This window comes from Oreochromis aureus, linkage group 16, assembly GCF_013358895.1.
Source record: "Oreochromis aureus strain Israel breed Guangdong linkage group 16, ZZ_aureus, whole genome shotgun sequence".
NCBI lineage: Eukaryota > Metazoa > Chordata > Actinopteri > Cichliformes > Cichlidae > Oreochromis > Oreochromis aureus.
Window position 1 is genome coordinate 18,856,174 of NC_052957.1, and position 16,828 is coordinate 18,873,001.

The window sequence follows — 16,828 nt, forward strand, 5'->3', positions numbered from 1 at the left end:
GTCTTTACAAAAACACCCATCATCATCTCCAAGCTCTATTAAGTTGATTAATGGTGCTTTACTTCAGTGTAACAATCTTTGAAAAGTAGATGGAAGCACCAAAAGTTGTGTTTGTCTCTCTGGTTCCAGCTATTCGAAAAATCCCATTGCACACTTGGAAAATTCCAGATCTTCTATTGTAGGCATTGTTTCCCTTTTAGGAAGCAGTTATACTGCAGAACCACTGGTTCAGTCTCAGAGGTTTTACTCTGGAGTTTGTTTTTGGTAGCAGGGAAGTCAGTTTACAACTTTACTGTTTTTGTCTTCATTTCTAATGTAAAACACCAGATAAGTGCATTGACATATTTATTATGACAGTATATGAATAACGAAGGGTCTTTGACGTTACTTCTTTGAACGACACGTCAGTCTGAAGTGTTATCTACATTAATTTTGACACAGAAATAGAAAATGATTCATATTTTGTGAATCATATATCTCATAGTGAGAAGACATGTTTCTCCTGTGGTCCTGTAGTCTCAATGTTTTTTACTTACATGCATGAATCCCTTTACCCTTTGCTCAGTTATCCAATGCCGGAACACCCTGTCAATTCATGCAGCTGTCTAACCATCCACCCATCCATACATTTTTTAACCATTAGCCTAGGGGATGCAGGGTATAGTCTGGAAAGGCTACCACATAGAGACAGTCACTGATTTATATGCACACCTACAAATGCTTCAGAATTACCAATTAACCTTTGAACTTTTGGATGAGAAGGTTCCATCCAGTCAACTTAACATCTTCGCCATATTCTCTCTTCACCTAGTTTAGTCATGAATAGACTTTTAATTTAATGAACATATCTGGAGCAATTAAGAATTAAGGATCTTGCCCAAAGACACTTGTAGACACACAGATTGGAAAAATAGTTAAGGACTCAACAGCTGGTCTTCTGAGTAGTAGGCATCATTTTAAATCCTGAGCCAGCATGAACATCCAGCTTCTTTGATCCATGAGAAGTGGGTAAGAAAAGAGTGTCATGAGTTCATCCAGGAGATTTGGCTAAAACACCAAAGACGTGTTGCACTCCTGTTAACAGTTTTTTTTAAGTGTATATGCATTACAAAAAAGCTTCATAGTAATCTTTGACTTTTAAGGTCAAGATCGAGACAATCAAACATTCAGAATTTAACACCAAGATAATTCAAAAATAAGTCTAGTTATTTTTGTTTTTTAAAAATATGCCTTTTTACCAAAGTTGACAACCATATTGAAAGTAATAGTAATAGGCTGATTGTCTTTATCAAAAAGAGTAATGACAAAAGAGTACAGTATGTGACAACGTGGAATTTGTGTGTACTTGTTAAAGATTTACCTGTAACGCTAATAGCAGCACATTGTAAAGAAAATCATCAACAAGTGGCTTAAATTCTAACTACTGCCAAGTGGGACCCAAACCTGTGGAAAATTCATCCCAGCAGCAGACTGCAAAACGTGTCAAGAGCCAAAATGTAACACTGAAATCTGCAGGTCATTTTTGCAACTGCTGGTTTTCACAGTGCATGGCTCTATAGTCGGATATTGTACAAATTTTACCTGAACGATAGGAATAAACCATTTCTGTCTGTAAAACCTCAGTGCAAAACAACAAATTGTCAAAATATAGGCAAAGACATGTCTTTGTGGAATCATGTGCTGTGGACAAAGACGTCTCGCCACAGTAAAAGTAGACATGACAGGCGCAGACCAAAGACAGTTTTTCAGGCGAGCCACATGCCGACTGTGAAGGATGATGTTGGAAATGTGGTTTGGAGTTGTTTGCCTGCCTTGACGACTGGGCAGCTCACAGTGAAATGATCTGAAAGATCACGTTAAATCCTTTGTGTGAAACTTGAGGTTGAACCACAAGTGGGCTTTTAACAGAATGATGAACCTAAGCACACTTACAAATACACCAAGGTATGACTTATAGAGGAAACTGAGGGATATGGACTGAAACCCAATGAAATGTTGTGGTTGAATTTGAACGAGGCAGCGCGTCCATCCAGGAAAACCCTCAAACATTTTGCAGCTGAAGAAACTGTGAATTAAAGAGTGGTCAAAATTTCCAGTAAGCTATGTCAGAGAGTGATGGGCAACTACACAAGACCTCATTTCTACTGAATTAGAGGCCAAAATTTTAATTGCTTTTTATACATATTACAAAAAAATCCCTGTAATTGTGATAAAGCATATTATATGTTGTGTAGACACATTTTAAAGAAATTCTGTGAACAAGGCTTTACTTTGTGCTCAGATTCAACCGAATTTTGCAAAACTGATTGGAAAATACTTCACAGTGCAAATGGATAATGACCCAAAGTAAAAAAGCAACCCAGGCTTCAAGCATTGTTGAGGATGAAAGAGGGTAAAATATGAACTTGTACCAAGTCAAGTAAAAAAAAAAAAACCCAACAATTTCCACTGGATGTACTTTTGTTTCCAGATTGCTGTAGCATTATTAATCATCATTTCAGATTTTTACATAATCCAATCCATTAATCATCCATAATTTGTTTTTGAAGATTTGCTTCTTTACACCACCACACTGGCTTTGCACTCAAACAATCAACACATGACTGAAGTGCAGACTTTAAAGCTTAGCTTAGCTTTAATTCAAGAGGTTTTCATAAAGTCGTTTTTATACACAGTCTCCCATTTTCAGAGGCTGAAAAGTAGTTGAACACTTGCTGTTCCCTCATTAATTTCATGCCAAGTGAAGATGTAATATCTGAAGTTGATTTTTTCACTGTAATTCTAATCATGAGGCCCAAAGGATGTCATTGCATATGAGGGAGGCCATCATTAGGCTAAACAAACAAAATAAACCTATCAGAGAAACAGCAAAACCTTTAGGGGTGGCCAAATCAACAGGAGGAATGCACTGGCTAACTAAGCAACACCAAATGTCCTGGAATACCACAGAAGAGAACTAAAGTGCGGAATGAAAAACTGTGTTCGCTGGAATGGAAAAAAAATTTCACAACATCTAATCAAGTCGAGAACACTCTCGAGGATTCAGTCATGCCACTGTCAAGGTCGACAATCAAGAGACGCCTTCATGAATGGAAATACAGAGAGTTTAGGTTTAGACTTTGTCAGAAAACATACAAAAGAGTTCTGGAAAAAAAATCTTTAGACAGATGACTGTACCAGATTGACGAGAAGAGAAACGTATGGAGTGTGGTGAGGCAATGCTATGGCATGGGTATGTATAGTGGGCAGTGGAACCAGGTCAGCAGTCCTTACTCATTATATCACTGCTGATAGAAGTGCCAGGATGAATTCTGAAGTGTACTGGGCTGTGCTCTGTGCTCAGATTCAGTCATGTTTTGCAAAACTGACTGGAAAATGCTTCACAGTGCAAATGGATAATGATCCAAAGCAAAGTAAAAAATAAAAAAGCAACCCAGGAGTTTCTCAAGTAAAGGAAAGGAAATATTCTTCAATGACCAAACCACCTGAGCATGATTTCTAGTTACTGTAGACAAAACTGAAGGCATCTGACGAAAAGGAACTTATACCATTCGGTGATGATTCTAGACTTCATAAAGGTGAGTCCAAATTATTTTCATCCAAGTATTAAAAACAATTATTATATTTAAAAGTTTACTACTTTTTCCATTTGAGCCTCTGAAAATAAAAGGCTTTGTATAAAAATGTGTATAAAAATTCCTAAACATTTCATGCAAAATCTTTGTAAACCCAGCTGAATTAAAATTGAAAGTCTGCACAAACTGTACAGGGACAAAATTAGTTCACTAAAACTTGCCATAACAAATTATGGACCCAGCTGTAAATTCATCTCGTACGGGCAAGTGGATCTTTTCAGAAGTGTAATCCAGCCTTATTTAAAAAAAATGTAATCATCAGTTTTTGCCTTAATAACAAAGTTGTTGTTTTTATTTTCTTTTTCTAAAATCTACATTATTTCATCGCATTTCCATGATTATGATTTACATTTTAAGGAAATAGCCGCCTTTTTGTTTTGCCCTTGTCATTGTTGATCTTGTCATCAGAATTTAGTAATAAACATGTTTTGGACATGGGCCTGGTTGATGTATTTTATTGTTTTTTATTTTTTACATTTTATTAAAGTCTGGAAATGTAACCCAAACGTTTACAAAATGAATATCCGAATACAATATTTGTAAGAGACACTGAGATGATGAAAGGTAGCTAACGTTTTGAAATGTGAGTAAATCTGCAAGTGTCGGTTGTAGCTATAACTTATTCTGGGGAGGAAAATATTGAAGAGTCGCCACATGAAACAGCGTATTCCGTTAATGTATACGACACACTGGCTGTATCGTGTTTCACTTGTGTTTGCAGCAAGTGAAGCAAATACTAGTACACTGGAATCGTGAGCGAACAACCTAGCTTACTGCAAATGGAAGAAAACTGGCTGTTTGAGTGACAGCCGCAGCAGCCAATCATAATTGGCTCGGGCGAAGCTCTTTAAAGCTTCTGCTAATAGCCTTTGTGTGAAGGCGGGGAGCACTTCGCTCGGTTAGTCTGCTGATTAGCAACAAACAGAAGGTTACGAGTTTGAAAAATTGGATTATTTGACTACTAGAGCGGCTTTGTGGCGGCTGAAGGGGGGTGAACTATGTCGGGTGTCTGACCGGAGCTTGCTGGCTCGCTTTTGAAGGGGTCCGGCGGTGATTATTGCAACATTTTTGAGCTGGTCGGGGCGACCAGCCTCGCTTTTAGGTCGTCCAAGTCGCGATGCTGAGCTGATAGCTGCGTCATCATGTTGCTTCCGACTCGAGTTGGCGAAAAGAAATCACAAGTTAACGCCAGAGGTGAGGCTGCCCGCCGTCATCCATCCCCAGAGGCCACTCCCGACCTCTGAGACAGATGGAAGACGGACTGCCGGCGAGGGGTTGACGGTGAAGCCTGTTTACGCGGTCGTTGTGGTGACTTTACATCACTTGGCTTGGCGTTGTTGGCGCGATACTCTCATGGGTTATTATCCACATTTGGAGGGATATTAAAAAAAGAACCGTGTTGCCCGACAGTCGAAACCGAGAAATTGCTAAGAAATTTGACAAAACGTGTCCCGAGGAGGAAGTGTAACTATTGCATATTTAGGGATGTTTGGATAGAGAGAAGTGATGCTCTCATTGACAGCAAGGATACAAAGCAGGGGCAGGGAAATGCGGCTGATTCCCGTCTGACTTTTCTTCTGCTTTTCAAGCCACAATGAGAGGCGTTAGTTATTGAGAATTTGCTCTGTGTGGTGCACTACATTGTGTCTGACTTTTCAGCTGAGTGTTTTTCAGCTCTGTCGTCCTTTATCGCCTCATCCACGTGGACTTTGTTTCAGGTCGTTGGGTAAAGTTTCGTAAGGGGGCGATCCAGAAAGGTGGTGGTGGGGGTAGTCCTTCTGAGACTACAAAGTTGTATCTTTTTATTGGAATATAAATCCTCTTTTTTGAGAAAAAATGGCTTGCGACTGTACCCACACCAACGCCCAATACGAAAACGCAGAGACGCGTTGCCCGTCCAAGCCCTGGTCGGATGGAGATAGAAAGCAATCCGGGCAGAAGGAGTCAGCGGGGTGCTCGAGTGGGCGTGGGTCCACCGCACGGTGGTCCCCCAACTTTGAGGTGATAGACGGGCTGCTGTATCGAAAGAAACTGGAAAGGGGCTTCATCAACTACCGGGAGGTTTTGAATGAGGACCGAAGACATGAGGCAATCTCCACTTTCCACTTAAGGCGACCGGGCCAACGCCACCTCTCACTGGAAGAGACCTACAGATGCGTGGCTGAAAACTACTGGTGGGAAGGTATGAACATCACTTTTGTCGTCTGTCTTTAGTAAAGCATGCGAGTCATGTGTAGACTTCTACAAATGCATATTAATCTTATAACTGCCTACTAATGATGTTATCTATACACCAGCAGAGATTTAAGCATTCTGATTGTCTGTAAGTATAGGGATATTTGAAACAGACACAGACTCACATATGCACAAGTGGTTGTATCAGTCAAAGATTGAGAGACTTATTCAGGCATGAACAATAGGTGTTAATTACACCCCTTGCTGTTCTTTTTGGTGAGGCATTACCAAGTGTAGAAACAGTTGTGACACCTTTAAAATGATTAGCCCGCTCCAGCCCGTGTACCCAAACCCTTTCCTGTCTTTTGTTACCTCATGTTCTGATGTTTAAACGATTGCTTTCTTCACAGGGATGTACTTCGAGATTAGAGACTTTGTCCTCAGCTGTCCAGAGTGTCAGCACAACAAGAAATCGGAGGTGAGTGTACACTGGAGTTGATGAACTGACAGCAAACGCTATCCCGGAGCCTTGTTTCTGCTCATCAAACTTTAAGCGCCTCTTCATTTTTATGGAGACAGCCTTCTTTTTCGGCATCTCACACATTTTAATTCACACCTTCTAACTCATTCCCACTTACACTCACGCTTGTCTCCTGGAAGTGCTTTCTCACACACACACAGCATACAACATAGTCCCATAATAAAGTATTTCGATCTGTCTTTTTCGTTTTTGTCTGTGCCTCATAGGAGCCGGGTGGCAGAGGATGTGTCACAAAGACAGTAGTGTCACACAGCTCCGACATGCTGAGCAAGCTGAGGAGTCAGCGTGAGGCGGGTCTGTTATGTGACATCACCCTGCGGACAAGCGGGCGTTCCTTCTTGGCACACAGAGCCGTCCTGGCGGCCGTCAGTGATCACTTTCAGGAGATCTTCACGGAAATGGACTCGAGCATGAAGGCAGACATAGATCTCACTGGTAAGACTGGACACCTGGGTGCCAGATTTCTCTGTCTGAGCTATGTTTTTGGGTAGGTGGCTGAAGGCAGACCAAAATACCTTACTGAGCCTGATCCTTCTCCTCACATCAGTAACTCAGCCCCCACAGGTGTCAAAACTTCACCTTTGGTCCACTTCAGTGTGAATATTTCTGGTCTAAATGCCTGAAAAATTGTTTAGTTCAATTTAATTAATATAGCACCAGATCACAATACCAGTCGCCTCAAGGCACTGTATACTTTAAGACAGCGGTCCCCAACCCCCGGGCCTCGGACCGGTACCGGTCCGTGAGTGGTTTGGTACCGGGCCGCGAGAGTTGAGGCTCAGGTGTGAAACGTATGGTTTTCAGGGTTTTTATCGGTTTTCAACGTTATTTTGTTATCGTTTTTATCGTTAACTCGGTTTTCCTGGGTCTTTTCACGTGTGTTATGAATAAATCTTCTTTTTTTCGGTACCGGCACTAGTTTTATTTTGTTGTATTCATCCGCGACACCTCATTGCCGGTCCGTGAAAATATTGTCGGGCATAAACCGGTCCGTGGCGCAAAAAAGGTTGGGGACCGCTGCTTTAAGAGACAAAATGGACATGTAGTTTTTTCCACTTCCCATAGGGATATGAAAGATAATGGATTCCTTTGTTAAGGATGGTTTGGAGATAAAAAAGAAAACAGACTTGTTCCCTTTGAGTGTTAAGTTTTAGCCATTCTACCGCTTATTTCAAAATGATGGTTGCTGAAACTGTCCCCAGTAATACTTGAAAGGGAGAACTGTGAGCATGAAGGGGCTTGAGAGTATTGGCAGTTACATAACAGAAGCTGCATCCAAAAACAAATTTGTGGCACCTTCACTCCTCCTTCATGCAGCAAATGGTCAGGTTTATGGAGGACTAAGTATAATTAGGGTTTCGACTTAACTATTAAGTAAATGAACAGGATAACTACCAATCTGAGACCGTTTTGAGTGTAGCACAATGAATGATTTCCAAGAAAGGCTCTCAGAAAGTGCGCGTCTGTCTGAACTCATCACATCTCCCAGATTTTTGCCTCACTTTTGAATGCTGGCATTGAGAAATGGCGTAAATACTTCTAGCTTGTGATATGGTTGAGCAGCAGACTGTATATTTTGTTTCAATTTTAGGATAACCCAACCCTTATTTCCATCATCCATAAATCTATACATTACTAAATTAAATGTTTTTCTTTTTTCCCTTTAAAACATCAGATAATGCTAAAAAATGTCCATTATAATTTGTGTGCTCTAGACAACTTTCCCATTGTTCCTTTTTCCTCTTTTTTTACACGACTTATTGTCCAAAATCTAAAAGATTTTTTTATTAATGTTCATGAAAAATTAATGCACCATTTGAGAAGATTGTACCAGCAGATTTTTGCTTGCCAGTCATTATTTAGTAATCAGAATGCTGACTGTCTTTCAACCAAATGGTAAATATAATGTTGCAGCTCCAGTCAGTAATAAACTTAATAAACTGCAGTCAACATTGTCCCTTTATTGCCCTGTTATCAATAATTCCTGGTTAGAACCAAACGGTAGAGTCATTTATAATTCTGAGTGATTTATTACACAGATTTTAATGAATACACATTTATTAAGAGACTGAATGAAAATAATGCAAACTCCTGACATTAGGTAAGAAGATTAACGTCTTATCATTGCTCAAACAATAGTGTTAAGGAAACTTAAGATGTAATCATATCATCCAGTTTAGGCAGAGAAAACTGTTTCAGAGGTCTTTGTGATGACATTTGGCATTTTGTAAAGACGTAATCACTCTAAAAATTCAGACTTAGAGAATCTGGTCCTTAAAATGGGATTTGGCTGTTGTCTGTGTTAACATTTACTTATCTTTGATGTGTGTTCTTACATGAGACTAGAAGTGTCCATGATTAAAGGAGTTGTTAATTTGTCGTCTTGTTTCAACTGTCATGTTTACACTTTGCTCCCTCTTGGAGTGCTCTCCCTCTGATCTTCTGTTTACACCAAATTGCTTTCATCTCCCTCTTCTCACCCTCTGATTGACCAGTGATCTAATTAAAGGCTCCTTTTAACCCCCCAGGTTTCAGTGAGGACAGCCTTCTCTCTTTGCTGGATTTCTCCTATTCCTCCACTCTGTGTGTTCGCCGCAAGGATCTACCTGAAGTCATTGCCATGGCCCGCCACCTGGGCATGTGGCCTGCAGTGGAAGCCTGCTCTGCCCTCATTAAAGAGCAGGAACAGCAACTTCATCCAAACTCGGCCTATGCTGGTGCGTGCCGTGAGCGTCATCACCACCAGAGGGAAAGCAAAAGGAAAAGGGCTTTGGGATTAGAGGACAATGTGAACACCGGCTTCAGTCTAACACTGGATGCATCAGATGAGTCTTTTGAAGGAAGTCCCAGCCGCAATTTGCGCAGAACGCCAAAATCCCAAAACGGCCACCCTCTAAGTCCCTCACACAGGATGAAGCTCATGGACTTTAAATCCCCCTCTTCAAAAAAGGCCTCCACACCTCGAAATGCCACATCTACCCCACAGTCACAGAGTTACTCACCCGTATCCCCATCGAACACCCGTCTGCTCCGCTCCACTCCTGGAGCTGCCAAGCAGGTTCAGAGATTGCTGCCAATGTCGGAGACCTCTCAAAAAACCAAAAAATCTCATCCCATCTCCCAGCTTTCCTGCCCTTCTAGATTGAGACCTGGCACGGTGTGCAGCCCTGTGAGGGTTAAGCAGGAAGTTGAGGAGGTTGGCGAGGATGAAGAGGATTATGCCAGAGCACAGGAAAAGTACAAGTTGATGAATGTTCTGGGGTTACAAAGGACTTCTCTCCTCCCCAGACCAGAAGATCTTATTGGCTGGAGACAAAAGAAGCGACTAAGAAAGCTGAAGGCCAACAACTATTCACTCACCAAGCGTCGGAAACCCCGTTCACCGTCCCCGGGACTATCCTATGGGGATGTGACTCTGGCGTTTCCTCTCTGCAACCCTGTTAACACTCACCTCCTCCATAAGCCTGTAAAGAGCAAACCTGCTGCAGCAGCTAGCACAGAGAAGATTACAGCTAAGAGGCCAAAAACCACCCGGAAGCATGTTCCTCCCAGTGACAGGAGCATGCGCAGTAAAGGGGTGTTACCTGACATTTTCCAGCCTACATCCAGGGCTGCCTTTGGGGGGAGGCAACTGAGACAATCCGTGAGGAAGGGTGACGGTTCCCACCTCCATGCTCAGCAGCCTCTGCGACGTGGCTCGAATAAAAAGCTAGTCAGAAACAAAGTCAGGATCAAATCAGAACCAGCTGAATACGCTCTCTCAGGTCTCCGATTTTCATCAAATAATTACTGTGGCCACACACCCCACAAATCGTTACCTTCACAGAAGATACAGGCTAGAAACAAGGTCGCTGTTGAGACAGTCAGAACACTGCGATACAACAGCAGCCGACCTGCGGCAAAGGCTAAACTCAGACGAGGCTCCACAAAGGAAGTGAAGAGTGCGAGGTGTAATGCCAGAGAAGAGGGAAGAAAGGTGGGAAGCCAGGGGCTAAGAGGGACCATGGACACTAGACCAAAAGTGAAGGAAAATAAACCTGATGGGCTCCAGTTTTCAGAGCAAGCACCTCCACCGTCCATCTACAACCACCCTCTTTATAAAGTCATCAAAGAGGAACCAGCAGAACCTGTGCCAGTTGGAGCTTTCCCTGATCCTCCCTCACCAGACCTGGGTAAACGCCAGAGCAAGCCCCCCATCAAGTTACTGGACTCTGGCTTTCTGTTCAGCTTCTGCCGGCCAGCAGGGGGGCCCATATCTGGACTGAAGAAAGAGGAGGAGAGTGTTGATATCTGCTTAACACGCTCTGTGTCACAAGTTGGAGAGAAATTTGAAGCAGAAGAGTCACCCCACAGGACTCTGAGAGCCAGAGGGCCACCCATCCTGCCAGTGGTGAAGAGGGAGAGAGAGGAGAGGAAAGTGACCCAAGTTAAGGGCCGTAGACCCAGGCCCAACCCTCGAAACACTTTACCTCTAGCCAGATGTGCTAGGTCAAAACCTGCAGGGACCATGCCAAAGGTAAAAAAAAAAAAAAAAAAGTAGCAGCAAAACATAGTAGTGATTATGATCTCACGCTTGCTTTTATATCTAATTTTATAACTGTACAGTCTTTGTTTGAAGCATCGCCTCTGGCGCCTAATCTTTTAAAAGCATCTAATCATTTCTATCTAAAAAATGTGAATACAACTCATTAACTCATAATTTTATTTTATTTTTCTCTAGCAACAAGGTAAGCTCCTCGCTCTGAGCAGTAGGAGCTGTGCCGTGCTGGATGCTGTACGTCGGGCACGACTAAAGCAGCTCAGAGGGCCTCGTAGTCAAGCCCCCAAAGTTCCAAAAGCAGCCCACGCCTGTCTGCAGTGCTCAGCCTCCTACAAGGATTGTGATGCCCTAATTATGCATCGCCTTAGGCACATTGAGGGCAAGCACTGGCCATGTCCGGTAAGCACCAAGGAATTCAAATACTTGTTTTTCTGACAACATCACGTTTTAGTACCTGCTAGTACCACTTGGAACCCCAGCTGGGCAGATACCCCGAAAACCGTGGCGAACCATGCCGAGTCAATCTGAGTAGGTACTAATGGAAAAGGGGGTTTAGTGACCTTTCTCTGCATCTTTGGACAGTACTACCTTGTGTCTAAGATCTTTTTCACCTGCTGCTCTGCTCAGGGTGTTAGAAAGCTTTGAGGTGATACTATTTTCATGTGGCATTTAGACAAAAACACGAGGTCTGTTACTTCTAGCTTTCTTTCTAATAGGCCAAGCACAGCCTTTATTTTTAAACTTACACTGGTGGTGACTTTTGTCAGAAGATGTAGCAAAGCTTGAGAGACCAGAAGTGTTGTTCTTAAAAACCTTACAACAAACATTAAACCATTCTGTCTGAATGAAACAGGGCTTCATATTAGTTTACTTGACCTCATTTGTAGTTTTAATAGCAAACCAAAAGAAAGATGGATGACTTTATATAGACTGACAATAATTTTAGCACCAAATATGCCCATGATGAGAAATTAAATGGAGTTGGTCAACAGTTTGCTACAGTTTTTGGGTTGAACAGCGTTTTCTTGAAATATAAGGTGAGTCAAAAAGAATCAAAGTAATGGACATGTTCACGTGCTCATTTAGGCCTTTACACTAGTATCTACTCAGGTCTGTTCGACACAGCTCAACACAGCTTTCAGGGTTTTCCATTGGGTCATGGTACCTGGTACCAGGTACTTTTTTTTTTTTTTAATAGTACATACTCCCCAGGGGTTCCAAGTGATTCGAGGCAATCCGAAATGTGACATCAACAGACAGCACGCCATGGCTGGTCAATGCCGTTACTCAATGAGTCATGATAGCATCTCTTTGCGAAAATCAAAACCGCCATTTTTCAAACAAGGCAACGAGGGAGAGAGCTGCTCAAAGAACAACACTGTGGTCTCGGAGTCTGACAAAAAGCCACAGACCGAGCAGCAGCTATACCATTGCCTCGAAGTCCTCTTTTGTTGTGGTGTTCGTGTTGCATACAAATGACATCACAGGACTTTTGACTGGGTTGACTTAACGATGGCACTTGATTGTAATTGAAACTGAGTCAAGCCGAGGCGAGTCAAACTCATCCCATACTTCTGAAAGCATGTTTGGAGAAACTGCAGCCACTGCTGCTGTAATCCTACAAACACGTGAAACTTACAATTCTCCTCTTTCTAACAGCGCGGTTTTGATTGTTACCGGTGAACGGCTGCAGAATAAAGGCACTTTGAAATTGGATCATTCTTTTTGTAGCTCAGAGCTATTTCTTTCTCAAATTTGGTGGAAGTGTTATCTAGTCACCAGCAATGTGCATATAAACCCTGACACATCAAAAAGGCACTGGTCACAATGACTCAGTTGCCATAGGTGTAGTTCTTGCCTAACAAAGTCTTTGCTGCTTTTTGGGTGGCATTGAGGCACTCAGGAGTTTTTTGTTTTGTTTTTTTTAAATTGCAGCATCGCAGCTCTTTTCCAGTTATTTCTTTGTTGTTAACACTTTCTATTCCCCTCTGCTGCAGCTCTGCAGTAAGACGTTCTTTCGACTAAGGAATGTACGGAATCACATCCGCACCCACGACCCCAAGTTGTATAAATGCCGGAGTTGCATTGCTGCTGGTTCGTGAGGAAGCTGGAGAGCCTGCTCATACACTGAGACTAAGGTGAGTGGATGTGACTCCTTAGAAAAATGAGCTACACATCAGTCAGTTATCTTTCATAGTGCTGCCTGATGTGATTGATGAGAGGGGAAGATGAATGTTTAGTTGTCCTTGTTCTTCACACTTCTCGCAGATGGGGGGGGCTATCAATACCCTTACAGTTCAGTATGATCATCTGCTCAATACCTGCATTGATTTTTCTTCAGTGTCTCGTCTGTTTCTTAACACTTGTGTTTATTTTCCAGGATGATGGCTGTCTGTGTCTCAACGCCAGGGAACGGGCCGGAGCCAGAGTCACATGATCGATCTGCAGCGTGTACATAATGCATCCACCACACACAAGCACAACGGCCTGTGGAAAGGCATAATTACTCGAGCTTCTAATCATTGTCGTTGCCAATGATTGCTAATGTTATTTAAATAACCAAACCAAGGTTGCTGTTCCTGTTTGCTTTTCCGTACATACAGAAAGTTAAACTTGAACATTACACTCAGGGGGCGGGGAATGTGATGCCACGTTATAAAGTGATTTAACATCACTTTTGTGTACAATATTGAAATATAAAGTGATTGTTATAACTATTACTTCTACTTAATGTCATCTTTATTTTTCTATGTATAGATTACATTTGGAGTGCACTTATATCATAGCTTATGTTGTAAACCTAAGAAGTAGTACTGAAATCGAAGGTTTGGAGTTCAGAGCGGGAATACTTGAAGTGGTGCAAGTGCTGGAGGGAATACTTGAAGGTGGAGGTGGGATTTAGGAGTGAGCCTTTCCTTGAGGTGTTTCAGTGGGTCTTTTGTCTTTTGGTGTGAAAACTTTTAAATGACTTCACTAGTCTTTCCCTCCTTTTGTATTGATCTGCTAATCTTCACCTAGTCCCGGAGCCTGTGGTTTGACCCGGGGGTGGGGGGGCGTTGGGTGTGGTGAAACCACTGCATGTGTATTTCCAGGCCGTTTGTAGTCCCCCCCCCCCAAATCCCTTCGTCTTTTCTAAGGCTGGCACTTAAAAAAAAGAAAAAGAAAAAAAGAAAAAAAAGGGAAAGTGTCTCGTTTTTAATGTGAATTTCTGAACTAGTAATCAACACAACTGTGTCATTACAGATGTTTTATTGATTGTTTCCTCCACTTAAATCCAAGCTAAGACGCTCATCTTGTTCTACTTCAAATTCTACTGAGTAAATGCAATGTGTGCACATACAGAGATGTCTATGTTTCACAGATTGATTTTAGAAATAAATGAGCTGTCTCGCTATCTGTAAAGACTGAATAAATTTTTGCCTTTTGTATCCTTTTATTCCAATTTAAGTACATATATCGGATAAAGTACGCTTTTGTAAGTGCAAATGGTGACAAAAGATTCAAAACTGTATACCTGGTACAGTTTCATACCAAAATCTAAGCAGGAAACTTGACCTTAAAATTCAAGGGGACTTTTTTTATTGAAGATTTAGTTGGCATCTAGAAAATGGTGTAGCTTTGTGCTTGTCGGTATTTAGGGACATAGTTCCTCATATCTCTTGAGGGAATTCCATTTGCCATTGTTCAACAATAACTCAAAATTGTGACCAAATTGATTGTGACCATATTTCACATTAGTTGTATAATGAATTTATTACTTTTCGTTGCTCACCGGTTACATTTCTTCACTGCATATGACTCTGGACAGAGATTCATCTAACCTGCAACCTAACTGGTTGGCAGAGGCACTCAGCTACAAGGTACTAATTGGAATTTGTCATTTTAGTTTCAGTCCTTTTGGTAAATATTTGGTCATTATAATTATGGAAGCTTGTTTCCACCACCGAGAAAGATAAAAGATTGCTCTCCAGAAGTCCACATTTCAATTTAAGTACAAAAGTTTCAGAAGTTTGAGTCACTCATTTAAAATTTTGACTTGGCTATAAAAAAAGTTTCCATATGTAACAGTAGGTGTCACTTTTTAAAAAGGGGAAAAATCCAGGCCCAGCTTTTCTGTCTGTCTCTTAAAATTTTCATAATTATTTAGATAAAAAAAAATGTTATTTTGATCCTCAGTATTTTAATCAGAAGATCTGACATTGCACAGTTTTCAGAATGCATATATGCATCGATAACTGATCTTGGTTATGTGATATATTACATTGGTCTGTACTTTTTCACTACTATAATGCAACTTATAAGTAATTTGACTCTATAGGATATTTCCTCTGGAAAAAGAAATTTTGAAAAATGGATTTGTTAAAGCAGCTGAAATGTTCTTGTGCGTGATGGTGCAGAGGTTGGTCATTCATTATAGATGCATGAATGGATAAAGGTTTGCTCAGTGACCTCCTCTCCACCACAGCTTCAAACATGCCCAAGTTGGACCCAGTTACAGACCCAGCCTTCCTGATCATTTCACACAGTCTGCTGCTATCACCAATTCTGATGCTGTTCCCCCAGCAGCGTACATAAAGTACACTGAATAATCTCCGAACCTGTCCCATCTTTTTTTGTATACTACCTCTGTGTTGGTCTGCCTGTTTAGGCTCTTGGAGATGTGGATTCCTACATGCTTGTACTCCACCAAGCTCCAACGTAGATCATCTGTGCTGCTAAGACAAGAAAATGTGTAAAGCTGTTAGAATTTGAACCTTCTCTTTAGCAACATCCATTTGAAACACAGTCTTTTGTGGTTACAACCACAATCTTGTCTGTGGCCTTCCTCTTTTCCTCCTGCCTGGCACCATATTCAGGATCCAGCATGTCTACTATACCAAAGCCTTGCCTCTATAACTTTGTCTCCAAATTGCTCAAACGGAGCCATCCTGCTAATGTACTCTTATTTTTAATCCTGTCCATCCTGGTCATCCATGATGTAAATCTGAACATCTACAGCTCAGCATCCCGCAAACAAGAAAAGGCTTAGAAACCCATCCATGGTTTAATTCCAACCCCACCTTGAACCCATCTGTCACTTCACTGCTGTCTCACTGTCCTCATACATGTCCTGCGCTGCCCTCACATACTTCTCTCCCTCTACAGGCTTCCTTCTAAATATTAAGGCTGATAGTTTTTCCATCCATCCATCCATCCTCATCCGCTTTATCCGAAGTCGGGTCGCGGGGGCAGCAGCCTAAGCAGAGAAGCCCAGACCTCCCTCTCCCAGCCACCTCCTCCAGCTCATCCGGGGAACACCAAGGCGTTCCCAGGCCAGCCGAGAGATATAATCTCTCCAGCGCGTCCTGGGTCTGCCCGGGGCCTCCTCCCGGTGGGACATGCCCGAACACCTCACCCAGGAGGCGCCCAGGGGCATCCTTGTCAGATGCCCGAACCACCTCAACTGGCTCCTTTCGATGTGGAGGAGCAGCGGCTCTACTCTGAGCCCCTCCCGGATGGCCGAACTTCTCACCCTATCTCTAAGGGAGAGGCCAGCCACCCTTCGGAGGAAGCTCATTTCTGCCGCTTGTACCCGCGATCTCGTTCTTTCGGTCACTACCCACAGCTCGTGGCCATAGGTGAGGGTCGGGACGTGATCGACCGGTAAATTGAGAGCTTCGCTTTTACACTCAGCTCCCTCTTCACCACGACGGACCGGTGCAGCGTCCGCATCACTGCAGCCGCAGCACCAATCCGCCTGTCGATCTCCGGCTCCCTTCTCCCATCACTCGCGAACAAGACCCCGAGATACTTGAACTCCTCCACTTGGGGCAGGAACTCATCCCGACCCGGAGTGGGCACTCCACCCTTTTCCGGCTGAGAACCATGGCCTCAGATTTGGAGGTGCTGATCCTCATTCCCGCTGCTTCACACTCGGCTGCGAACTGTTCCAGTGCG

General features: G+C 42.5%; 1 protein-coding gene across 1 annotated transcript; it reads left to right on the forward strand.

Moving 5' to 3' along the window:
- The first annotated feature begins 4,516 nt into the window (after positions 1 to 4,516).
- On the forward strand, positions 4,517 to 14,327 carry si:dkey-229b18.3. The gene is made up of 7 exons (XM_031758763.2): positions 4,517 to 5,817; positions 6,221 to 6,288; positions 6,558 to 6,786; positions 8,880 to 10,867; positions 11,072 to 11,290; positions 12,889 to 13,029; positions 13,272 to 14,327. The coding sequence occupies exons 1-6, from the start codon at positions 5,472 to 5,474 to the stop codon at positions 12,991 to 12,993; spliced, it is 2,955 nt and encodes a 984-aa protein (XP_031614623.1). The 5' UTR covers positions 4,517 to 5,471; the 3' UTR covers positions 12,994 to 13,029; positions 13,272 to 14,327.
- Positions 14,328 to 16,828: the final 2,501 nt, after the last annotated feature.